General features: G+C 51.1%; 17 protein-coding genes across 17 annotated transcripts; 6 read left to right on the top strand and 11 right to left on the bottom strand.

The window, feature by feature from the left end:
• Positions 1 to 258: 258 nt before the first annotated feature.
• Positions 259 to 1698, top strand: PGAX2 (exopolygalacturonase X-2; the record flags this gene model as incomplete). The annotated part of the gene is made up of 3 exons (XM_041700972.1): positions 259 to 843; positions 908 to 1525; positions 1570 to 1698. 3 exons carry the CDS (start codon positions 259 to 261, stop codon positions 1696 to 1698), a joined length of 1332 nt encoding a protein of 443 aa, XP_041553904.1.
• A 386-nt stretch (positions 1699 to 2084) lies between these two features.
• On the top strand, positions 2085 to 2383 carry APUU_22141A (uncharacterized protein; the record flags this gene model as incomplete). Its single annotated transcript, XM_041700971.1, has 2 exons — positions 2085 to 2230; positions 2281 to 2383. 2 exons carry the CDS (start codon positions 2085 to 2087, stop codon positions 2381 to 2383), a joined length of 249 nt encoding a protein of 82 aa, XP_041553903.1.
• An 87-nt stretch (positions 2384 to 2470) lies between these two features.
• On the bottom strand, positions 2471 to 3756 carry APUU_22140S (putative secondary metabolism biosynthetic enzyme; the record flags this gene model as incomplete). Its single annotated transcript, XM_041700970.1, has 2 exons — positions 2471 to 3523; positions 3595 to 3756. The coding sequence occupies 2 exons, from the start codon at positions 3754 to 3756 to the stop codon at positions 2471 to 2473; spliced, it is 1215 nt and encodes a 404-aa protein (XP_041553902.1).
• A 361-nt stretch (positions 3757 to 4117) lies between these two features.
• Positions 4118 to 5488, top strand: APUU_22139A (RraA family protein; the record flags this gene model as incomplete). The annotated part of the gene is made up of 1 exon (XM_041700969.1): positions 4118 to 5488. One exon carries the CDS (start codon positions 4118 to 4120, stop codon positions 5486 to 5488), a length of 1371 nt encoding a protein of 456 aa, XP_041553901.1.
• Positions 5489 to 5607: 119 nt separating this feature from the next.
• Positions 5608 to 5868, bottom strand: APUU_22138S (uncharacterized protein; the record flags this gene model as incomplete). Its single annotated transcript, XM_041700968.1, has 1 exon — positions 5608 to 5868. The coding sequence occupies one exon, from the start codon at positions 5866 to 5868 to the stop codon at positions 5608 to 5610; it is 261 nt and encodes an 86-aa protein (XP_041553900.1).
• A 44-nt stretch (positions 5869 to 5912) lies between these two features.
• On the bottom strand, positions 5913 to 6559 carry APUU_22137S (HpcH/HpaI aldolase family protein; the record flags this gene model as incomplete). The annotated part of the gene is made up of 3 exons (XM_041700967.1): positions 5913 to 6156; positions 6206 to 6357; positions 6410 to 6559. The coding sequence occupies 3 exons, from the start codon at positions 6557 to 6559 to the stop codon at positions 5913 to 5915; spliced, it is 546 nt and encodes a 181-aa protein (XP_041553899.1).
• A 283-nt stretch (positions 6560 to 6842) lies between these two features.
• On the bottom strand, positions 6843 to 7640 carry APUU_22136S (alpha/beta fold hydrolase; the record flags this gene model as incomplete). The annotated part of the gene is made up of 1 exon (XM_041700966.1): positions 6843 to 7640. The coding sequence occupies one exon, from the start codon at positions 7638 to 7640 to the stop codon at positions 6843 to 6845; it is 798 nt and encodes a 265-aa protein (XP_041553898.1).
• Positions 7641 to 7894: 254 nt separating this feature from the next.
• APUU_22135A (Zn(II)2Cys6 transcription factor) lies at positions 7895 to 9975 on the top strand (the record flags this gene model as incomplete). The annotated part of the gene is made up of 4 exons (XM_041700965.1): positions 7895 to 7935; positions 7979 to 8107; positions 8160 to 8757; positions 8803 to 9975. The coding sequence occupies 4 exons, from the start codon at positions 7895 to 7897 to the stop codon at positions 9973 to 9975; spliced, it is 1941 nt and encodes a 646-aa protein (XP_041553897.1).
• A 728-nt stretch (positions 9976 to 10703) lies between these two features.
• APUU_22134A (glycoside hydrolase family 71 protein) lies at positions 10704 to 12801 on the top strand (the record flags this gene model as incomplete). The annotated part of the gene is made up of 5 exons (XM_041700964.1): positions 10704 to 10829; positions 10876 to 11407; positions 11457 to 11682; positions 11741 to 12198; positions 12245 to 12801. The coding sequence occupies 5 exons, from the start codon at positions 10704 to 10706 to the stop codon at positions 12799 to 12801; spliced, it is 1899 nt and encodes a 632-aa protein (XP_041553896.1).
• Positions 12802 to 13084: 283 nt separating this feature from the next.
• APUU_22133S (uncharacterized protein) lies at positions 13085 to 13981 on the bottom strand (the record flags this gene model as incomplete). The annotated part of the gene is made up of 1 exon (XM_041700962.1): positions 13085 to 13981. One exon carries the CDS (start codon positions 13979 to 13981, stop codon positions 13085 to 13087), a length of 897 nt encoding a protein of 298 aa, XP_041553895.1.
• A 256-nt stretch (positions 13982 to 14237) lies between these two features.
• APUU_22132S (uncharacterized protein) lies at positions 14238 to 14723 on the bottom strand (the record flags this gene model as incomplete). The annotated part of the gene is made up of 1 exon (XM_041700961.1): positions 14238 to 14723. One exon carries the CDS (start codon positions 14721 to 14723, stop codon positions 14238 to 14240), a length of 486 nt encoding a protein of 161 aa, XP_041553894.1.
• A 496-nt stretch (positions 14724 to 15219) lies between these two features.
• On the bottom strand, positions 15220 to 15678 carry APUU_22131S (uncharacterized protein; the record flags this gene model as incomplete). The annotated part of the gene is made up of 1 exon (XM_041700960.1): positions 15220 to 15678. One exon carries the CDS (start codon positions 15676 to 15678, stop codon positions 15220 to 15222), a length of 459 nt encoding a protein of 152 aa, XP_041553893.1.
• Positions 15679 to 16184: 506 nt separating this feature from the next.
• APUU_22130S (uncharacterized protein) lies at positions 16185 to 16619 on the bottom strand (the record flags this gene model as incomplete). The annotated part of the gene is made up of 1 exon (XM_041700959.1): positions 16185 to 16619. One exon carries the CDS (start codon positions 16617 to 16619, stop codon positions 16185 to 16187), a length of 435 nt encoding a protein of 144 aa, XP_041553892.1.
• A 215-nt stretch (positions 16620 to 16834) lies between these two features.
• On the top strand, positions 16835 to 18334 carry APUU_22129A (uncharacterized protein; the record flags this gene model as incomplete). Its single annotated transcript, XM_041700958.1, has 1 exon — positions 16835 to 18334. One exon carries the CDS (start codon positions 16835 to 16837, stop codon positions 18332 to 18334), a length of 1500 nt encoding a protein of 499 aa, XP_041553891.1.
• Positions 18335 to 19764: 1430 nt separating this feature from the next.
• APUU_22128S (uncharacterized protein) lies at positions 19765 to 20013 on the bottom strand (the record flags this gene model as incomplete). Its single annotated transcript, XM_041700957.1, has 1 exon — positions 19765 to 20013. The coding sequence occupies one exon, from the start codon at positions 20011 to 20013 to the stop codon at positions 19765 to 19767; it is 249 nt and encodes an 82-aa protein (XP_041553890.1).
• Positions 20014 to 20550: 537 nt separating this feature from the next.
• APUU_22127S (uncharacterized protein) lies at positions 20551 to 21207 on the bottom strand (the record flags this gene model as incomplete). Its single annotated transcript, XM_041700956.1, has 1 exon — positions 20551 to 21207. The coding sequence occupies one exon, from the start codon at positions 21205 to 21207 to the stop codon at positions 20551 to 20553; it is 657 nt and encodes a 218-aa protein (XP_041553889.1).
• Positions 21208 to 21526: 319 nt separating this feature from the next.
• APUU_22126S (phosphatidylserine decarboxylase family protein) lies at positions 21527 to 22898 on the bottom strand (the record flags this gene model as incomplete). The annotated part of the gene is made up of 2 exons (XM_041700955.1): positions 21527 to 22820; positions 22864 to 22898. 2 exons carry the CDS (start codon positions 22896 to 22898, stop codon positions 21527 to 21529), a joined length of 1329 nt encoding a protein of 442 aa, XP_041553888.1.
• Between the last annotated feature and the right edge of the window lie 57 nt (positions 22899 to 22955).

The following is a 22955-nucleotide window of genomic DNA, read 5'->3' as shown; positions in this document are numbered from 1 at the left end:
TGCCTGTATGAACATCGGGCAATATAAGATGGAGTCGCGTTTATTGATGGAGAAACATAATAGCACGCGGGCTTCCAAGACACATTTTAGCCTCATTATCCAGCTCTATGGCCGTAGGGGTGCCCGAGGATAAATAAATTTCACTCTCGCGAACAGGTGTATATAATCATAATATTTGGGATATAGCACGCTCATGACGGGGAAGCTACCTTTACCTTTCGATATAATTGAATATCACAGCCGTGATCTGAAACAGAAATGGTGCCAAATATCTGCGGCATTATTGTTGCCTTTATAACCTTAACACTGGCTCACCCTGGGCATCCCAGCTTCCCAACGCGTCCATCCATCCACCCAGATCCTCTTCAACCATACAAGGCACTCCCACTGCACTCACGGCGCAACCCACACAAAGTATGCCACGTCAAACCGGGTCGCAAAGGAAGCGATGACGCGGACAGAATCCGAAATGCACTGCACAAGTGCAGCAACGGAGGAACGGTTGTCCTGGACAAAGACTACACCATCTGCAGTCCGCTCGACCTACGCTTCTTGAAGCATGTCGATATCGCATTGACAGGTAAAGTGGAGTTCTGTCCCGAGGTGGACTTTTGGCAACAGAACTTGTTCGAGTTCCACTTCCAGAATGCGTCTTCATGGTGGGTTTGGGGAGGAGAGGACGTCCACCTCTACGGAGCTGGCACTGGTGTGATCCATGGGAATGGACAGGCTTGGTATGATGCCTTCGCTGCTGACTCTAGCATAAGGCGCCCGCTTCTGTTCATAGCTGATGGGTGGCATGGGGGATCCATCACGGGTCTGAAGATGCGACATTCGCCAAATGTGAGTAACCCTTAATACTAGGAAAGGGACCATTAAAGACTAGGTAAGCAGGCTAACAGATCAGTGGCACAACTTAATTGCCAACAGCTCCGACATCCTAATCTCCGACATGGATCTGTTCTCTCGGTCATTCTCTGAAAACGCCGCGGGCAATCTCGACGGCTGGGATACATTCCGGTCCGACAATATCGTTATCCAGAATTCAGTGATAGACCACGACGACGACTGCGTCTCGTTCAAGCCAAACAGCACCAACATCATCGTCCAGGGTCTGCATTGCAATGGATCCCACGGTATCTCTGTCGGGTCTCTCGGAAACTACCCGTACCAATATGACATCGTCTCGGACCTGTACATCTACAACAACACCATGGCGAACACGACAACTGCAGCCCGGCTTAAAGTATGGCCTGGAGAAGACGCCATTAAAACAGGGGACCCTCCATGGGTCGGAGGTGGTGGAAAGGGCTACGTGCGCAATGTTACCTACGACACCATGATCAACGATAACAACAACCTCGCTATCCAGATCGATCAGTGCTACGGAGCTATCAATGCCAGCGAATGCTTGGACCACCCGTCTGGCGTGATACTGACGGACGTCGTTTTTAAGAATATATGGGGCACAGCTAATGGTGCCGACGACCCTGTTGCTGGGCAGCTTATATGTGGTTCTGAAGATGTAAATGTCCCTCCCCTCTGTATTTGGATTTACTAACCTGTCAGTCTTGCGATAATATTCGGGCCGAGAATGTCACCCTGAAGAATCCCAGTGGACAGCCTCCGCAGTGGAAGTGTAGGTACATGGATGAAGAGCTGTTGGATCTTGGTGGAGTTGGATGTATCCCAGCGTGAGCAAAGATGGCAGCCCTGAAAGAGATACTACTTTGCACGTGTTATCATAATTGTTAAAATTTATCTGATAATGGCGAAGGTGCCTCATTATATGCTGACAGATATAGTAAAGAGGGAGCCATTTCCTATATACTACTATCCGACACAGTACTAATTCGTGGACAGGGGTAACCGATGTAGTAGGGCCTCATAACAAGTAAGCTATCCATGCAGGAATATAGACGATTATCGGGAATGCTTTGGGACCAGAATATCCGAATAATTCTCGTGCTGGATGGTTGGTACTGGTGGCAATGGATGAAGTCATCCACGCCTCATAAGATAAAAGCAGCAGTCGTCAACCTGACAACCTAAGATATCTTTCATTTGCATTGAAAAGAGCGAAAATGGCAGAGGAATCCTTGAAATCCACAAAATATCTCAAGCACGAGGAGAGGCGTTCGCAGTTGCCAGACGACCTGCAACGCCTCGTTGACGAGGAAGAAAGCTACCGTTTTGGGTCTGGAGACTTTGAGAATTCGTGGACATCCACGTAGGTAATCGCCATTTGAGGCCGTTGAATTCATATTTAACCGATTCCAGCAGGATCAAAGACGACGAAGAAAAGGCTCGTACGAATCGAATGGGTACAGACGATACAGAAGGACAGGAAAGGGCAGGCAAAACTGAGTACAAAACGGTGTAGAGCAGTTCCATGAATGCCATTTTGTTTTCCCCGAATGGAATGTGTATGTAGTTTCTAGAGAAGCAGTTGATATAGCTACATGCAGTGTTAATCCTTCATGACTTGGCTAATAGCGTGCGCGACGTACTGCACATTCCCATCATTCAACCCACAGACACTGAGCCGCCCAGACGGCAACAGATAGACATGGAACTCGTCTCTCAGTCTCGCAACATGGTCTTTGCCCAGGCCAGTATAACTAAACATACCAATCTGCCTCTCAACATACGACCAATCCTTCCCCGTCTCCTTCTCCAACCTTTGCCTCAATTCCCGTCTCATCCTGCGAATGCGCGAGCTCATGGTATCCAAATCCGCTTCCCACTGAGCTCGTAGTTCTGGACCCCCAAGGACAGTCTCAACAATACTCGGCCCAAACCGCGGCGGGTTTGAGTATTCCACGCGTGCAATGGCCATAAGTTCACCACGCGCTCCCTGCGCCGACAGATGCAGCGGAACAACTAGATGCAACGCGCCAACACGCTCACCATACAATCCAAAGTTCTTCGAAAACGACTGAGCTACACAAAGACCGGGATAGGTGTTGGAATCCAAGACCATCTCTGTGAACTGGCGAACCGCCCATGCATCCTCGTCGACGTCCCCAGTCGCGAAGCCCTGATAGGCGCTGTCGAAAACGGTAAACAATCTCTTTTCGCACATTAAATCTGCGACCTGTACCCACTGGGACTTTGTCAAGTCCACTCCAGTAGGATTATGTGCACAGGCCTGCAAGACGATGACGTCGTTTCGCTCGGCGCGACTTAGGGCAGCTAGCATGCCCTCCATGTCAACCTCCTTTGTGGCAGGGGAGTAGTATGGATACTCGGTAACCTCTACACCAGCCATCTCCCAAATGGAGCGGTGATTGATCCATGTGGGGGAAGGGATAAATACGCGCTTTGGCTGCAGGTAGCGGGCCAGGAATGCAGCGGCAAGATGGTTTGCCCCTGTGCCGGAGACTGTTTGGATTGAGGCAAAATTGGTAGTCAGTCTGGAGGTCAGAGGTCCGAAGATGAGATGTTTTGCTAGGCTGAGGAACCTGGGTGACCCTTCTATCCCTAGGTATTCGTGCGAGGCTTCGCTAAGCTGGACTTTTGCCTGGAATGACGGTTAGTCCCTGCTTATGAAGGCGACGTTGGATAGGAGTATTGAACTTCAATATAATTTACCTTTCGTACGCTGGGCAGGACCCATGGTTTTCCATTTTCATCGCGATATGCACCGGCAACGAGAGATACTTTGTGCGGGTGAGGGTCTGCCTCAAAGTCGGCCATTAGCCCGAACGCAGTGTCCGGTGGTGGAATTTGTAGATTGAGATACTGCCGTTCCATTGTGAAGCCGGTCTTGACTGTGATTGAAGGTGATTTAGTTTTAAGTTGCTGTACTGATATCCGGGCACGCGGTGGAATAAGGACTGCTCGTAGAGACGGACTGGTCGACTAAATACTTAGCCGCCACCAGATGTGTGGCATGAGTTAACCGGAGAATGGCCTGTTATCCATTGAGGAATGTATTCATATGAATGTGGTGCCCATCGGCGTATTAGAGGTTTTCACCGAAGTCTCTCAACGGCATTGTTGCCACGTCTCGCCGAGCATAAGGATATCAAACGTACATATACCGTAGGAGCGAGGGAAATAAACTTCTATTTTGCCATTCCACCTTGCCTGTATACCTTGAAAGACGGCCACAATGAGCCAGTCTACAATTCTAGAGCGCCTGTCCGCGCTGGACACCAACACCATATCGGATGCCCTCGATTTCCTGCATCTCAAAGGCGCGACTTATGGACTGCGGCCGTTATGGGACTGCCCCAAGATCGTTGGCCGGGCAAGCACCATAAAAGTCGGCGTTAAGCAGGAGGGTACCGCTCCGACAACCCATCTCATTACACCTGTCATAGATGCCATAACCACAAACGACCGCATTCTGGTTATTGCTGGTGGCACCGAGGGAATCTCCTGCTGGGGGGACATCATCGCCAACGCCTCGCAAATGAAGCATATTCGCGGGACAGTGATTGATGGCGTGAGTCGTGACATCGACGGGAGTCGCGATATTGGATATCCGGTCTATGGCCTGGGCGTGACGATGATCAGCGCGCGTAACCGGCTCGTGCAGTTGGACTCTGGGACACCGCTGCAGGTGCGAGGCGTCACAGTTAATCAAGACGACTACGTGATTGCTGATCGATGTGGGACTGTCTTCGTCCCAGCCGAGCGTATCGAGGACGTCGTGGAATTGGCAGAGCGTATTGACCGTCGTCAGTCTCTGATGGTGAAGGATGTTCGAGCAGGCAAGGCTGTATCTGAGGTGATGCACGATACCAAGTTCGAGGCCATTCACAACCCCAAAGCATCGACAGCTGCACGGGCATCAAGACCTAGGAACCCCAGAGAAGCGTCGCCCGAGGATCAAGAGCTATCTTCCCTATTCGCCAGCTCAGATACACCTGCTGTTTCCGACGCACTGGATAAACTCGGTATTCCAGGACAGGCGCTCAATATCATGCCCTTAACCGACTACAGCAAAGTGACTGTCGGACCGGCATTCACAGTGCGATACGTCCCGGCCAGCAACCCCCCAGGCAGCGTGGGTGATTTCATCGACGATGTCGCTGCGGGTGATGTTGTAGTCATCGACAACGGCGGCCGCACTGACTGTACAGTCTGGGGCGATATCATGACCCAGTATGCCGGCCTACGCGGTATTGCAGGGACGGTGATTGACGGGGTCTGCCGCGACGTGAACCGCGCAATCGGGGATGAATACCCGATCTTCAGCACTGGTCGATGGATGCGAACTGGCAAGGATCGAGTTGAGGTCGGGGGTATTAATGAAGCCGTTGGTATTGGGAAGGTCCATGTCCAGCCGCGCGATATCGTCGTTGCCGATGCCAATGGAGTGGTCATTGTTCCCAGGGGACGAGCGCGCGAGGTTGCTGAAGTTGCAGCTAAAGTTGAACAGAGTGAAGAGAGTATCAGAGAGTTAATTTCTGGTGGTGCATCGATTGCTGAGGCGAGAGAGAAGCTTGGTTACCACACTCTGCAGCGCAAGGCCTGAGCTTATCGAACCATGTATTTGCTAGTCAAGATGTGTAGCCTTCAAGGATAACAAATCATTTCCCCCCCTACTCGATATAAGGTAGACGACGTTAAGTACAATGCTAGGGTGGTTTGTCTTCATGACCGCGCAACCTGAAGCTCAGCCCTGGACCAATTCTGGACAGCCCGAATGTCATAGCTCATCGCTACAGTATCAAACACCGTGAGATGTGCTTTAGACGATGCCCCATCATTTGACAACCGACCGACCCATTTGCCGTGTTTTCTGGCAGCCGTCACGATCTTCTCAATGGCACCAACGAACTCGGGCTCATCGCCCTTTGCAGGCACATATCCCAGGACCGACAGGGCGAGGTCATTCGGGCCGATGAACAGCATATCTACTTGCGTTAGCGATGGCCTAATACAATATTAGTTATAAGTCACTTGCCGACACCAGGTACGGCAGATATGGCATCCACGTTCTCAACCCCAGCCTTGGACTCGATCTGCACACAAGTAATAAGCGTCTCATTGGCGGTTTTGATGTACGTCGGGATATCAATTCCATGAGCAATGGCTGGAAATGCTGAACCTTGGCCACGGAGTCCTTGTGGAGGGAATTTCGCATAGGAAACAATGGCTGCTGCTTCTTCGGCTGTATTAATCTGAGGGACAACAATCCCACTGCCCTGATAGTTAGTGCTGCCCTGGTAGAAGTGTCAATCCAACTCACTGTGCACCAGCATCCAACGCTCTTTTAATCAGATCGGAGTGCGTTCCTCTAATACGAACAAGCGGCGAGACGCCCATCGACGCAATGGCAGCAACGGAACTGTGCATGGAGTCATCGCTAATATACCCATGCTCGCAGTCGATGATAATCCCCTAATGGCATCAGTACATAGACAGCAGGCACGGCACATAGACGACGGCTCACATCGAGACCTGTCTGAGCAACTATCTGGCCATTTCGGAATGATGGAAGTCCCATAAAGGTCATTATCGGCTTTTTGCTTTCTCGGAGAGCATTGAGCAGGCGCAGTTGTGGGTTATGGGTTACGCCTGTTATGGCTGTTGGGAACGACATTTTGCCTTGACGTTGTAATTGTTTATTCGGTAGTGCAAGATTAACCGCAGAAGGTAAAGAGGTACAGGGTAAAGAAGTGCAAGGTATCAAGTATAATATCTTGGTTATTGCCGACTTATACTGCAGATGAACCGGCCTCGGCGAAATCGACAATTAAACCGATATTGAAGCCGTAGTATGAGGCCGAGCTCCGTATTACAGTCGTCCGTGCTGCGGTTGTAGAACCATCTGGCAGTTTATTGCTTCAATATGTCGGTATCATCATGTCATGATTTGTATACTTCTAAAAACACTTCATAAACTCCGCAATACGACACCACATCTCAACAGGGTTCGAATACATTGGAAAATGCCCACTCGCTGGAATCTCCGCCAGGTCGACGCTCTCCTTTCCTAATCGCGGTAGATACGACAGACCCCGGTTCTCCTCCCCATACATAAACATTTTAGGACAAGGCAATCCCAAAAACATCCCAAGCAAGTCCTCACTATCGGATAACCGCACCATGGACTCGAATATCGAACGCACAGCACCAGCCCGTACCCTCGCCCTTAGCGTACTAGCATACAGCGGACTCCCGAACGATTTCGCATCGCGAGTTCGAATAATAAACTCATCCATGAAAGCCTCCGGGTCATCAGTCGGGAAACTAAAGATCTGCCGACTGAGAAAGCAGTCCTCCGGCGCGAGGTTGCCTTTGATGTCGACGAAGCTTAAGACCCTGTCGGGATTATGGTGGGCGAGGAGAAGGGCTGTGAGTCCTCCCATTGAATGACCCATAAGGTGGAATTTCGTAATTTTGAAGTGTTCAAGGACTGCTAATGCGGTTGCCACTAGGAAGGGGATATCTGTGGCAGAGAGGTTGTGGCTGTCAGAGTGGCCGCAGCCGGGGGCATCGAATGCAATATAGCCATATTGCCGTAGAGCAGGCTGTAGAATGATATCGGCCAGGTCCTCTTTACATGAGCCGAAGCCGTGTAGGAAGAAGATTGGGGGGTTGGCGTTGAGACTGTGGACTGTCGACAGCTCGAGGCTCACTCCCTGCACGTCAATGGGGATTTTTGTATATGTGAGGGACATTTGGAGATTGTAATAAAGGATAATAGTGTGATCGAGAACAGTATGGCTAGAAGGATGACTGTTCTTTTATGGACCGGTAAGTTGAGCCCTAAGGCCGAGACCTGCCGGCAAAATCGAGATTTATGCCGAAGCAGAATTGGGACACAAATCGGTCTAAAAATCCGACTTGCCGAGCAGAAAAGTCGGCCAATTCGCCACAAACGCCGTCAACAGTCACTCAGTCAACGCTGTGCTAGGAATTGTTTTATAGCATTATGTCGGAGAGAACGCGGACAAGAATTTCAAAGAGCATCGCGTAGGTATCCTCTCCCCATAACAGTCTCGTCTAACCGACCCAGCTGTCGCAGATGCCACGGCAGGAAGGTCAAGTGCTCTGGGGGAGTCCCTTGCACCAACTGTCGCCAGGCAAATAAATCAGGCGAATGCATCTATCCCCGAAAGTCGCGTCTTGTCAAAGTCAGCGAGCAGTGAGTGAACACGGTTGCCCTCCTAGTATCCGGATGTGCCACTCATAGCCAGATATATCGAGGATCTGGTCTCCGAGAACCAGCGACTACGAAGATCGTCTTCACGGCCTTTAAACGAAGAGGGCACTGCCCTGGAAAAGGCCCCTGTTCTCGCTGAAGCTCCCTGGTTTGTAAATGCAGATGCCCTTCACACGCCGATATTGGTCGCCGAAGCCTCAGACTCGGCCTTTGCAACGCGCTTTCGACAGGCCATGTCAAGTGCCCAACATGGCCATCTGCCCCGAGTCAACTTCCCCAGTGATGAGCAGCTGCTGGCGTTGTCGGATACGCCATGTCCATGGCCTACGCCTGCTCGTGCACGACTTCTCGTCCGAGCAGCTGTAAATGGCCTCGGTCGGTGCTATCATATTGTTCGACGGAGCTCGATTCTGCAAGAAGTCGAATCCGCCATGCACAACCGGTCACAAATTGGATTGGTAATGAAGAGTAAGTTATGGGTTGCGTTTGCAGTCGGCGAGATGTATACGACCAGGACGTCAACCTCCGAGCGAACATTCCCCGGTCTGCACTATTTTTGCAAAGCAACGAACGTTACTAGGATGGTCAGCGAAAGGCCTAGTGTGGATATGGTTGAAACTCAACTGCTCCTGGTTTGTTCCCCCGTCTGTTATTTGACAGCCAAACTGACCCTCCAGTCGATATACTCGCTCTTCCTCAACCGACGACACGCAGCATACAGTCTAGCAGGCTCTGCTGTACGGCTGGGAGTGATAATGGGACTCCATCTCAACATCCCCGAGTACCAGCTGAGCGATTCAGGCGAACGCGAGCACCGGAATCGCATCTGGTGGACGGCATATACCCTCGAGCGCATGTGGGCAGCGAAACTAGGATATCCGGCTGCAGTCCGAGACGACGAGATCGAGGTGAATCTCCCATCTAACCCAGAACATGTCGACGACAGCAGCGCATCAGACTTTGCGGATTGTGCATATTTCATCGCCCGGATTGGGCTTGCCAGGCTGTCCACCCGCATTATCCACTCCATATATCGCCAGAAGGCGGACGCGCCGTCTTTATCTCGCCGCGTCCAGGATTCCTTTGGAGAGCTTCGAAGGTGGTTGAAGGAACTGCCAGTGTCACTCCAGATTGAGACTAAGGGAGAAGGGGAGTTGGATCCTAGGGTCAGGTCGCTCCATCTCCTATTCAACCAGCTCGTTATCATTGCCACGCGGCCAATTCTGCTGCACGTCCTTCGAACACACCTAGAAGCCAGTGGACAAACCCCCAGTATCGAACCCAATATCCCAGCATCTGCTACTGCGCTGGCTGAGACCTGTATCCGCTGTGCTCGCCACTCAAGCCGTCTCCTGGTAGACAGCTGGACGAACGGGACATTCATGATATTCGACTACTTCTATACCCAGTACTTGTTCTCATCAGCCACCATCCTCGGTTTATCAACACTGCTAGACAGCAAGGAGCACCAGAGCGACGAAGAGCAATTCGAAGTTGCTGCCGGATTCCTTCAACAACTACGAGACAGCGGTAACTATGCCGCTGCAGAGTTCTACCAACACCTTGAAGCGGCCACTGCTTTGATGGAGACGACAAAGGTTCGTTTGGGCGTGCGTGAGGGTACCGCACCTGAAATTCACCAGAACTCTCTTACTACCTCGGGCCTCAACCCCAGTGCTTTCGAAGGGGGGTCATCTATGGTGACTGATTTCATGACTGGTGGGACGGCGCTTTCTGAGCCACTGTTACAGGAGCTGCTGGATCAGCCTCTGACGGACCTCGAGTTTATTGATTCGTCCATGTATCTCGATGACCAGCAGGGATTCTACTGGCCCAGTGCCACATTATAAGAAGCGGGAATATCACCGATGGATTCTGCTCACTATGCTTTCCGGTATTGGGCCGTTGAGATCACCATTGCACATAATACGGGATGGATATGTCCAGGGTACACTCATCAGCCGACATATTGTGAATGACCATCTGCAGGATGGATCACGAAAGTTCGAATACACGATCCCCAGATGTGACAAGCCTCGCTCGTCATTACACATACATTAATGAGGATAACATCGGAGTGGCTATGCTCGCCGTATAATTCGCCCAATCTTCGTCCAAACTCTCGCTAGAACTACGCTTACAAGGAAGAATATTGGAAACGCGTCGTGATGTTTCACCGATGAACCACATGACGATGGCCCTTGCAGAAGGGGGCTTGATAATAATGCGGAGAACTATAGGATGAGCCCTACTCTACCAGGATTCAAGAAGCGTTAGGGGTTGCATGGTCTCGAAAACGCGGAGTATGCTAACTCGTTCTAATCTGGTCGTGTAACATGGCCGCCCTCAGTCAAACGATGGTTATTATTATGACATCTCGGATTATCTGCCGCGGGGATTTTGAATACTACATGAGATGGAAATCGGCGCCAATCAGTGGCGGATCGTGATATGTTGCTAGAGGTGATTGACATACCAGTATGTGGAGGTCATGATCAGGAAGGAATGGAAGCTATATAACCTGCCAATTGCCCAAGAATATTATCTCCAAACAACATCAGGATCAGACCTAGTAAAGATGAAGCTCATTCATCTGCTATCCATAGCCCTCGGGGCCCTCCCCCAGCTGGCTTTTGCTGCCCCCAAGCTAGTAGAGAACGAGACCCGGAAGGCGACCGACAGACTCGTCTTTGCCCATTTCATGGTATTTCCAATCTCCGTCCATTTGATCCAATAGCTGACCCGTGAAGATTGGAATTGTCAGCAACCGCCACAGCGCAGCCGACTACGACGATGACATGAAGCGGGCTAAATCCCTGGGAATCGACGCCTTTGCCCTGAACATCGGCGTCGACCCATATACCGACCAGCAGTTAGGGCTAGCATACCAGTCCGCCGCAAACAACGACATGAAGGTCTTCATCTCGTTCGACTTCAACTGGTACAACACTGGCCAGGGGTCCCAAGTCGGGCAGAAGATAGCTCAGTATGCCAGCCTGCCCGCCCAGCTCAAAGTCGACGGCAAAGTGTTCGTCTCCTCGTTCTCAGGCGACGGTCTCGATGTTGCAGCGATGCGCCAGGCAGCTGGACAACCGGTATTCTGGGCCCCGAACTACCATCCAGAGATGGGCACCAATATGGACGTGGTCGATGGTCTGCTCAACTGGATGGCGTGGCCGAACAACGGTAACAACAAGGCACCCCAACCAGGACGCAATATATCTGTCCAAGACGGAGACGATGCATACATTCGAGCCTTGAATGGAAAGGACTATATTGCGCGTGAGCTGCCACCTCTGCAAGCCTAGCTGTTGCTTTCTAACTATTGCAGCTGTATCCCCGTGGTTCTTTACCCACTTTGGCCCTGAGGTCCCATATAGCAAGAACTGGGTCTTCCCTGGAGATCTTCTGTGGTACGATCGCTGGCACCAGATTCTGGCGATGGGCCCTCGCTTCATTGAGATTGTTACATGGAACGACTACGGCGAAGCCCACTATATCGGCCCTCTGAGCTCGCCGCATACTGATGACGGTTGTTCCAAATGGGTGAATGACATGTATGCATCCTTTTTTTTCCCTATTATACTAGTGTAACGCATTATGCTAATATAACAGGCCCCATGACGGCTGGATGGACATGTCGAAGCCATTTATCGCGGCATATAAGGACGGCGCCAAGTCTGTCGACAGCTATATCACCGAAGACCTGCTGGTCTACTGGTACCGACCAACCCCGCGAGGTGTGGACTGCGATGCCACGGATACCTGCATGGTCCCTGCGAACAATGACAGCGGAAACTACTTCATGGGTCGGCCTAACGGGTGGGAGACGATGCAGGATGCGGTGTTTGTGGTGACCACACTTACGGAGGCTGCGACTGTGACGGTCAATTCTGGAGGCAACGTCGAGGTGTTTGATGCACCAGCAGGGGCCAGTGCATTCCAGGTACCCATGGGGGTGGGATCACAGGCATTCTCCCTCAGCCGCAATGGCAAGGTCATTCAGTCGGATATCAGTCTGCTGCCTATCATTGATGGGTGCGTCTGCGGGATATACAACTTCAACCCATACGGTACGTCTCCATTTATACTGCACTGCTGTAGTTAATATCTGTCTAGTGGGAACGCTGCCACCGGGCCCACTCGATAGCCTCGAAAACGAGGCCCTCTTCAGTCTCACGATGGGTCTTCACGTTTCGACATGCTCCCCGACACCTTCACTAGGCAAGACAACCCCCACAGCTCCTCCAGGATGGGGAGACGCAGCACCAACGCGGACATCGTCTGTTACTCGTCCAACCAGTACGACACGAACAACCACATCTACAACCAGGACAACCACGACCACTCGGCCCACAACCACTACTACAAGAACAACCACGCAGACCACAACCACCAACAACCCCCCGACTAATCCAACCGGAGGCCCCGGTAAAGACTGCACCGCAGGTACAGGACCAGGGAACTACGTCGGTCTGTGCAACTTCGCCTGCAGGTATGGATATTGTCCTCCCGGACCATGCACCTGCACCGCATACGGGGCACGAGTAGCTGCGCCGCCATCTACCGGGGTCCGTGGAGTGCCGCTGTCGGGACTCGATGCTTCGTACTTGGGACTGTGCAGCTTTGGCTGTGATCATGGGTATTGTCCACCGACTGCGTGTCAGGTTGCTTAGATGGTTTCTTGTGCTTTCCTTGGATGCTATTGTTCACTTGTGTATCTATCTACAAGGGAGATCAACTGAACGGGCGAGTTTATACATCTGTCTCTCCTCATTCAATTGTATTTAGTTTGGGAACATATATACTGTCGCTGTGCGAATGATTAAAGTCGGTTTCGAAACAGGATGCAAATATTGTGCCGTGAATGAGATGCTCTGCTTGCATAGAGGGCAGATTCTTGTTACAAAGTCCTCTCGCTCGCTCTCTCTTTGAATATAAATACCTGGACAGTCCAGACTACAGCTGGCTCCTGACACTCTTAGCATCAGGGCTCAGTGCTATCTCAGCCTGGGATATCACCACCCTGCCGTCTTCAGCCACCTGCTGGTACACAATTCTCGTCCCATCGTCTTCCTCCCACATCTGCGTCCGGATAAGTTCCCCAGGAAAAACAGGCTTGCTCAGTCGGAGCCTCACGCTTTTAAGTCTGCTTGAATCTCCGCCAAACGTATCGACAACATGCCTTACTCCGACCCCGACCGTGCAAGTGCCAGATAGAATCGGCCCAGCAAAGCCTGCTCGCCTACCATGCCCGGGGTCAATGTGCATTGGGTTCCATTCTCCAGTTGCAGCTCGGTATAAGGCGCCTTGCTCGCTGGTTGTCTGATGGTCCACGCTCGTATCACATTCCCTTGCTGGTAGAGAAGAGCCACTCCGGGCGTTTAAACGCGATGGCTTCCATGCTCCATCAGTTGGCATCTTCATCAGAAATGAGGTCCACTCATTATAGCATATATCAGATCCAGCCTTCGCCTCTTTGGTCGTGATTCCCACAATGACCGCCACGCCAGAGCGGCGATCAACGACATCGATGATCCTGGCCTCGGATACTAGTGTCCCTGAAGTAGGCAGTGGCTGCTTCATCTCAAGATAATGCTCTGCATGAACATGCGGGTATTTTTCTGGCTTGTACTGTGGTAGCAATGTTGGCATATCGCGAGTCACCTTCCCCATGATATCAATAACCGCCAGCGAGGTGAATGTCGGCAGGGCGTGGAACTCTGGATGGTCCTCCCAGCACCTGCGGAGGTCTTGTCCGCTTGCACCGATGGCTAGGTTGTATGTTATTATATTAGCAGCGTCGTATGTAACCGAAGAGTTCCATCGGCGCTGTTTGATGTGATCAATGTCCATGCCGGATGTAAACGAGGAAACGCGGTCGGTTTGTTACAGTTAACGGCCAGCAAGATATCGTAATAGTGGACTACTTAGGATTGCCTACGTCTACTAGCATACAGTGGAATTAAATAGGAAGATAATAGTGGCATTCCAAAAATATCAATAGACTGCGGGGTTGCAATTGCCGCGAACCGAGGAGTTGATAGAGTTGATACAAATACACGCCACGAGCATCTACCAACGACATAACATCTCTTTTCTTGCATCATTTTCAACATGCATCATCCGCATATCTTCTAGCTTCAGTACGACTCGCATCCCCTGTCTGATTGCTACCCTGGTTCTGAGCCTCACCAGCGTGCGGAGTATAGGCAGGGGCAGGGTCATAGGTAGGAAGACCCTGATCGCGGGCCACCGACTCAGACGCAGCATCCCTCGCCTTACAGTAATAGCGGTATGAGTGGTCGTGGGTAACAGCTGGTGCTGGCTCTTCGGGCATAAATTCCACTGGTGTCTCATGCATAGGGAGAGCGGCAGGGTAGACAGGCTGGCATTCCTGGCACATCGCCTTTCTGCGCCGTCTTCTTTGTCCTGCCAGGATATAGAATTTGGCTAAGACACATATCGCAACTACCAGTAGAATTGAGCCCGCCATTATGGCAAGACCGATACCAACTCTCTGGCCTTCGCTGATACCTTCGCCTCCTAGCTCGTAGGACCGTCGGGCCACTTTCAGAACTTCGTAGGGCTTTGACATGGTTATTTGGTTTGAATGAGGTATAATAACAAGGCTCAGGGTTATTGAGTGCCGGGTGGAGTGTGGATCAGATGTAGACGGTGGTTATCCAAAGGTGGGATAGTATGGCTAGCTACGGGGGATATCGATGTCCTTATACACGTTCCGCGTTTACAAGGGCTGTGCTAGAGAAGGTGGATAGTGTATTCACTATGCTTTGTCTCCTTGGATGTTCACTGAATCTTTAGCTTAATACACAGCAATCTTCACCAGTATAGCACAGCTGCTCCTAAGGTCAGTGTATAAACAATTCACATTCACTTACACGGACATAAAGGGTCATTGCATGTGTAGAGCACCAATAGGAGTCTACCTATGAATTACGCGGAGGAGAGAAATACAACGGAAGATTTGACTTGGATCAGTTCGAATTGCAGTAACTACTATGAGTATAATTATCCGGTCGTTGCACATACAAAGCAGGTATAGGGAGACTTTTCGTCCCGTCCCTACATCTTCACTCCACATTTCCAGTTCGCTTAGGCTCGTAGGCCGGAAGGTCAGACACAACGATGTTGTCCCTACACTCCTCGCAGCGATGCCGGCCGTTATTAACAGCAACGGGTGCAGGGACTGCAGTCATAGCCATCGTGCCTACATTATGCAGTGGCAGGACGTCCTGCCGAGTCTCAGGCCTCTGAAGTTTCCAGCACAATAATCTGGAAGCAAGGGACGCCTTGCGAGGCGGGGGAGGGGGCGCTTCGCCGAATCGCATCAGGTACTGGTGCTCCCGCCTCTCGCGCTGTTCGCGATTCCATCGCCTGTAGTTCATAACGACACAGATGGCGTAGATGACAACGGCAATGCCTGTGATGGTGACGAAGATGGCCGCCGCTTTCGATCGTTGACTGAAACTGCGTGCGACAAGGTGCTGGCCCCGAGCCGTCAACGATTGGTGTTGCGTGTGAGTCGACATTGTATCGCGGTGAGTTGTTTTCTCTGAACTTGATCCTGGGGTTATATATGTCTGGCGAGGTTGTTGAGGATTGCGCGCCGGATGCCCGAGATAACGAAGACTGGTAGAACTATGAGCATACTTATAGCTTGTCCTGATTCACGGCTCTTTGGGTAGGAATGGATAATGACCTTTATTTGCCTTACAGTAAATGGGCATTGAATATGTTGTTGACTGGCTATCTTCAATGGGGTAACAAAGAAACTAGTCCTAAGATCCAAGCCTTAACTGGCAATGATGATGAAACAAACAGCTTTGATCAGTCGGTCCTTGGATGAGTTGTCTGGATTTATTGTTCCACGAGACTACACGAAGCTGCCTTGTCTCCATCTAAGACGAGATACGAGATCATACAGATAATCATTTACTGTAATGGTTCATGTTGCCCTTACTGAAGCATATGTATACTGGAAACATCTTTACATAGTAAAAACATACGCTTTTGGACCGCTTGGTAGATAAACAGGTTATTCATTGTCAAGAATAGGAGCCATGTCACGCATAAAGATCTCTACCGTCTTCGGCCCTACTCCTTTGATCTCCTGCAAGCGAGACGACACACCTTCAACATCTTTACATTCATTCAAGAAATTGCCAAAACTACCATGCTTCTTAATCGCAGCGGATACATCCAGTAACTTGTCCGCCGTCGAGTAGTCGTACCGGACGTAGTGGCCTTCATCGAGGATCTCAACCAGCCTATCCCATCCTGCTTGTTGGATGTCTTCCGGCGAGGTGATTCCTCTGTTGATGAGCTCAGAGTATGTACGACTGGCCACACTCTGCTGGACTGGCTTGCCGAATAGCAAACAGGCAAGAAACCACTTGAAGTACTCTGTGTCGTCGCGGGAACCAAGGTCGATCCCAAGCTCTTGGGCGTAGATCCTCCATTTTTCTGGCATATCGAGTATATAATGATGAGAAGAAGTATATGCAGTAGAAGAAAGTAGTACTAGTTGTGATATCAGAATGACTTTTGTTCCATTCCAGGAAGCATAAATAATGCATGACTAAGCAGCGATTATGCGAACAAGGCACGTGATAAGCTGACAAATGCATGACATCATACATCGCGATCGACGTCCTGCAAACTGAATGTCTTCATCACGCGCTTGCAATGCCCTTGCTGTCAAACGACCTCCCTTCTTACACGGGGCCCTACCGTGTGGGCGCCGTCGATATTGAGGCGCCATGCGATGGTCGTCTCGTGCACACTGCGACACATCGCACCCACGGCGCGCCCGCCTTCCAACTTGACACCGTCCTCTTCACCCTGTATTATCCAGCCTGTCCAGACGCCGAGGCCACAAAAGGCCGGCATCGCTGGCTCCTAGAACCCGCGCGCCTTCGCGGCGAGGGGCTCGCCCGCCTCGCCAACCTCTCCAATTGGGTTATTGATCGCGTGTTCGCCTTCCTCCTATGGGCCTTCGTCGGAAGGCTATATATCCCCGCCGACGTCGATATCCCGCTACGAGACCCGTCCCTGTCCGATTCACCAGATGTCAGCAACTCATCTAGACCCGGAAATACCGCCGGAGCTCGCCGTCCGAGTAACGATATCTCATCGCCGCCCCAATACCCGGTTGTTGTCTTTAGCCATGGCATGGCGGCCTCACGCACGGACTACACGCAGCTCTGCGGCGAGCTCGCCTCGCGCGGATGTATTGTCGCTGCAATCGAGCACCGAGATGGAAGTGGTCCCGGGAGTACAGTCCGCCGCGGACTGGGTCGCAGAGGGACTGTCTACTCGGCCGACCGAGGTCCTGGTGCCGGCGTTCGCAGTTTACCCAGCGTGCTGCACTTTTCCACCGATCACTTAGACTGCCAAGCCCCGTTTGATAAAGCAACGCTCCAACAGGCGCAGTTATCCTACCGCAAGGCTGAGATAGAGGAGACAATCCATGTGCTGCGGATGCTGGCGAACGGCGAAGGGGATGATGTATTCCGGCACAACGCGCGCGGCGAGGGAGAGCACCTCTCAGAGTGGCGGGGGCGGCTTGACATCGATCAAGTTATTCTAGCAGGACACTCATATGGTGCTACGGGAGCTCTGCGCACCTGCCTAGGCGCACCAAGCCCCCCATTACCCATCGCCGGCTGCGTCGCACTCGACCCGGGCAAATCGAGCGGACCGCTGAACGACGACATCGCAGTCCCGCTACTCATCATCCACTCGCATAGCTGGAGCCGCAAGATCAGTTTCTTCATGGGCAGACCGCATTTCGACGTCGTCAAGGAGCTCGCGCAGAAATGTCTACGGAGAACCGGCGCGGCCTGGTTCATGACCAGTCTTGGGACCAGCCATCCCAGCTGCACCGATGCGCCTGTCATTCAGCCGCTTTTACTCGGCTGGGCTACTGGAGCTACAATTGCTGCGGATGAAGGCGTTACACAGTACGCACGACGCATGCAGGAGTTTATTTACTTTGTTCTCACCGGCGAGTCCACGGGATTGCTGGCGCAGGGGGAAACGCACCCTTCGTATCATGAGTCGGTCCTTGTCCCGTGGACGAAGGTATATGGTCCACGAGACTGGACACAGGACTGGCAGATCCATGTGGCGCCCCCTGCTAAGGATACGGCCGCGAGTGAGGCCTCGGGCATCGCCCTGAAGTAGTTGAGTCGCTGTCGATGGTTCGTCGGCTGTTTTCGTATCGAGACGATGTCACCGATGAATACTCATGATGCTGGTTCTGTTTCTGTTTTAATGCCGGATATGTGATTAAAATATTGTTACAGTTCTGTATATTAAATGTGATGTCAGTATATGCTATCCACAATAGAGCACTGGTTGTTCTTGTTTGGCTTTGAAGGATTGATAAAGATTTACATAACTACATAAGCACGAAATAGACAAAATAAACTGAATTGAATTAATCGAACTACCACCTGCTTGACGGGGTACGGACCAGAGCCCGTTCAGGCGCCGTTGGCAAGCGTCCAGTGTGCACCGAGTGCATCGGCAAAACAGATTCCTGCTCTACAGGCCGGATTGACGGGTTCGAAAGGTTCGAAGCCCTCTCTCTCTTCCAGAACTGCAATCGCGAGCAGAAAGAAGCCCATATAGCACCCAACGCTGGACGGAAACTATATCTCCACCATTGCCTTACACATAAGAAGAAATACAGAACAATTAGATCAAATCGGAGCAGGTATATTATGGCGGGAAGAATAAGAATAGCGATGGTTATTAGAACCCACTTCGCTATCTTTTTGCCCTCCTCGGTGACCTCCAATTCGTTTGTTGTCGTCATGGCTGCTGCTTGCGAACCGTGATTCTTGCTACAGCTAGGTGTTTTTGTCTGGGACAGTAAGCACTGCGAGGATGTTGATTGACAGGAACATGTGGTGGTTTATATAGATATTCGCCACGGGTGCCTCCTTGTTGAGAAATCTCGAATGCCTCGTTCACTGATTCGGGATTGTGAGTGTATTGAATGGGAGCCCTTATTTCAAATAAAGTCATTGCTGATCTCCCTTGTTGATCGTACCTGGGGTCAAAGGAGAGAGAAAGAAGTGGATGCGCTTTCACGTACACAATCCTCCATTCATGATCGTGGCACCTCTGCCCTTCAATCCTTCCAACAACCTGGTAAAGTGATCCTTCTTGTATAGAACTCAAAGCCCGAGTACGACCACAATGACAGGGTTTGTGCAGAAGAGATTATCCTTTATGCTCTTTACTCTTTCTAGATTCCACAATTCCTCAGTTGCCTTTTCAAAGCCAATAAAGCAATATGCTTTAATATCAGAAAGTGCCAAGGGGAACATTAACAAGCCCCTTTCTATAGAGAAAACCGTACGTGACAGGCTCGAGAACTACTAACGTCGATGTTTAAAGAAAGTTACTAGGTCGAACTACTGCGAGTGAAGTGCCTACTGACTGATATCGAACTTCTAGAATACTGTCATACAAATCACACGCTGTTCTAGATATCGTGGAAAATAAACTCCAATGGTTAACATCATAATATAAGCAAACATGTAATCAAATTGCACAAATAACCTCTTGCAGCTGATGCATATACAATATATCATCCACACAGACTAATAGGGGAGATACACAAGGGATTTATCGTCCTTCTCACACTCATCAATGGTCTCCTTTTTGCCCCATTTAATATGGCCCTTGCGATAGTTATTCGCTATATACCCGGCAATCAACACCAAGCCGAATACAACGCCCAGTGCCGTAAGCCAGCGCGTCTGTGCCGGCGTCGGACTCGATATATTCGTCGTCGCTGTCGCGTTTGAACCTTCGACCGCTGTCTCGCGCAATTCCAGAGGAATGTGCATGATTATGCGTGTGTAAATGGGGTTTGCAGCGTATTGTAGACGACTGGACTGAGTTTGCTGTGTCTATGAGAACCGCAGTCTTGCTCGTTGCTTATTGCGACGACGAGAAGTCAGGGAGACCAGGCGTCGTTTATAACTTATTTCCGCAGCGGGCTTGACAGTGAGTGACTTTGTCTGTTATTCGTGATGAGCTAAGTTCACTGCACTGAAGTGCCTGTCTAGATGGTCGGTATCCATTGATCCACCAAGGGCTATTGTCAGGAGCTATACTTGTAATCCCCGAACCTTGCTGGTGGGATAAAGACAACGGCATTGAAGAATTCATCTACTTCCATTGTAAGGCTTTCTAGTCGCTCATTCGAGCTGGCTTACAATGAATAGGCCGGAACTAGAATACACAATTATCTGCTACATATTACAGCTTCTAGGAGAACAATATTCAGTTTTAATATTCAATTTGAATGTTTTATTCTTGATCCAGACCCAAATAACACTATACTATGCCCAACAATGTAGTCTCATTATACAGCAGCTCTTTCACTTGGCCCACCCAGGAATATATCCTGTCAGCCAGGTCGGAAGCCACGAATCACCATTCTGCCCATCATTGTTAGGTTGTGCCGTACTACCCCCATGTTCAATATCTCGGCCGTTCCTTGAGGCAGTATACGGCGGAGGAGGCCGTTCGTAGTAACCAGAGTCTGAGACCGCCTGGGCAGGAGTCAATGAACTACCTGGCATATCTCCACAACGCTGACCGGTCTGGCCAGCAGTCGCCCTCTGGTCACGGACAAGCGCACGTTCCGGCGAATCCGGAGACACGGGTTGAACATTCATAGTGTGCAGAACGGTGCCTCCGTTGGATGCAGTAGAATCGGACTTCGCCTTGGCGCTCCGCTTGGTCTTCCACGAGGATGGTATACGCCCAAGCGCATGACAGCAACGGCCTAGGGTACAGTCATAGCAGGCGGATAGATAGAAACGTAGACGCCCGTGACACATGAGGAGGCATACACTGATCAACCCCACTGCAACCAATCCAAGGCTAACGCATATCGCGATCTTCCCTCCTTTGCCCAGTTTCTCGTCACTTGGGACAATCACTGGAACAACAACAGCGCGGGCCTCAAGGTTGGTCGAGAACGGCATCGCTGGACCACCTGTCGAGGTGAGTGTCTCAGTTGGAATGAACATTGTTGGTGTTATCACGAAACGACGTCGGGCAACAGAGGTGATAGTCAGTGCTGGAATTCGGTCGTATGGCTGGATGAGCGTAACGGATCTCAGCTTCAATGCCACTCTAGGATTGGAGTCTGGATTCGCAATGAGAGAAGATCCAGGTCTACAGTGGGTGTGCGTATAGTTTTTATAGAGGATGGTTGCAAAATATAGATGAGACCAGACAAAGGCTGATACATTGTGTTTCGAAGACAAGGCCCTTTGCTAGTGACAAACGGGTCTTCAATGGCATGGGGCTTTTATACGATACAGATAGTTCTTTATGCTATGTCTTTCACGAAGCAACCGCCAGTTTTCCATTCACAGGGACATTCTGCTGCATGTCCGTGGATGGAAAGCCCTCGACATTCACACCCTTGCGAAACAGGAGACAATGCGTTGAGCCCCCGAAATGGAACATTCCCAGCTGGTCTCCCTTCTTTAAACGCTGTCCCTCTTTGACAGTGATGTCGCACGTCGATACCTCGCACATACCCACTCCAAGGAACGCCATGAGCCCAATAGCCGGGTTATCACACTCGATGAATATGATTGCCCGAGTGGCAAGACAGGTGAGATACTCCTGGGTCATGACCTCGCCCGAGGCATCAATATCCTGCTTTTGCCCCTTATCCCCATCCCACAGCCCTTCGAACAAGGGTTCGGAATAGTACGTCCCATCAACCACGTACGCCTTGACGACCTTCCCACTCACAGGGGCATGCCAGCGGTGGTAGCTCAGCGCACTAAGAAAGGCCTGATACACCGTGCCCCCCACGAACTGGCCGGCAAGGCCATCGTGCGATAACATGTCAAGTACCGAATACGGCTGCGCCTTGATCCAGAATGTATCCTTGGCTTTCACGCCCCGGGCAACCTTGTACGGCTGGGACTCGCACGCATTCACAACAACGCTGTCATCGTCAGCCGCAGCAACAGGCCGAATACCCGGGCGGAAGACCCGGGTGAAGAAGTCGTCCCACGAGTTGAAGCCGTGGTGTTTCGCCTTCGGGTCGCAGACAAACAGCTTGTCGAAGTCGTGGCTCGATGCGTTGGGCGCGTTGGCGACCTGGACGAGATTACCCTTGCCGGTTTGACCAAACCAGCCATTGTCAGATTCATCTAGGGCTGTTGCTGACTCTGGCGATGTCAGGAACTCGCCCCAGGCGTTGAGAACTTTCTTCAGCATGGCGTTGATATCTGGGTCTAGGAACGCTGCATATCCACTCGGCGTACCCATTGACCAGTCCAGCACCGCATTAATCGGCAGCCCAACCAACCCAACCCTCAGCGAGAAATCATTCCACGACGGCGCCGTGGTGATTAGATAATTCAGGACACGGAGCATATGGTGGTAATCCCTGATCTGCGGACAGCCTGTTGGATCGGTGCAGTAGTGGCGGTTCTTGGGCACCTCGGCGAACATGGACGCGACCAGCATGTACACGCGGGTGTTGGACTCAATAAGCTGTTTGAAGTCTTTCAGAACGGGGTGTAATTCGTGCTTTTCCTGCTTATCGACGTGGGCTATCACCCCTCCGACCCATTTGTGGTGCGAGTCGTGGTCCGGGGGCATCCAGTGCCCGGCCCTGGGCTGTTAGTTGAATCTAAAGAATTAGAGCGAGAGCTTACCGGTGGTGGCGATGGGTGTGGGATTTCTTAGGCATTGTGTATTCCTTCTCGTTATTTACTAGTAATTAAAGCGTCCTCCCCAGGAAGACGAG

The sequence above is a fragment of the Aspergillus puulaauensis genome, chromosome 2 (genome assembly GCF_016861865.1).
Source record: "Aspergillus puulaauensis MK2 DNA, chromosome 2, nearly complete sequence".
NCBI classification, from domain to species: Eukaryota; Fungi; Ascomycota; class Eurotiomycetes; order Eurotiales; family Aspergillaceae; genus Aspergillus; species Aspergillus puulaauensis.
Note: the sequence above shows the minus strand (reverse complement) of the source record. Positions and strands in the feature narration are given on the sequence as shown.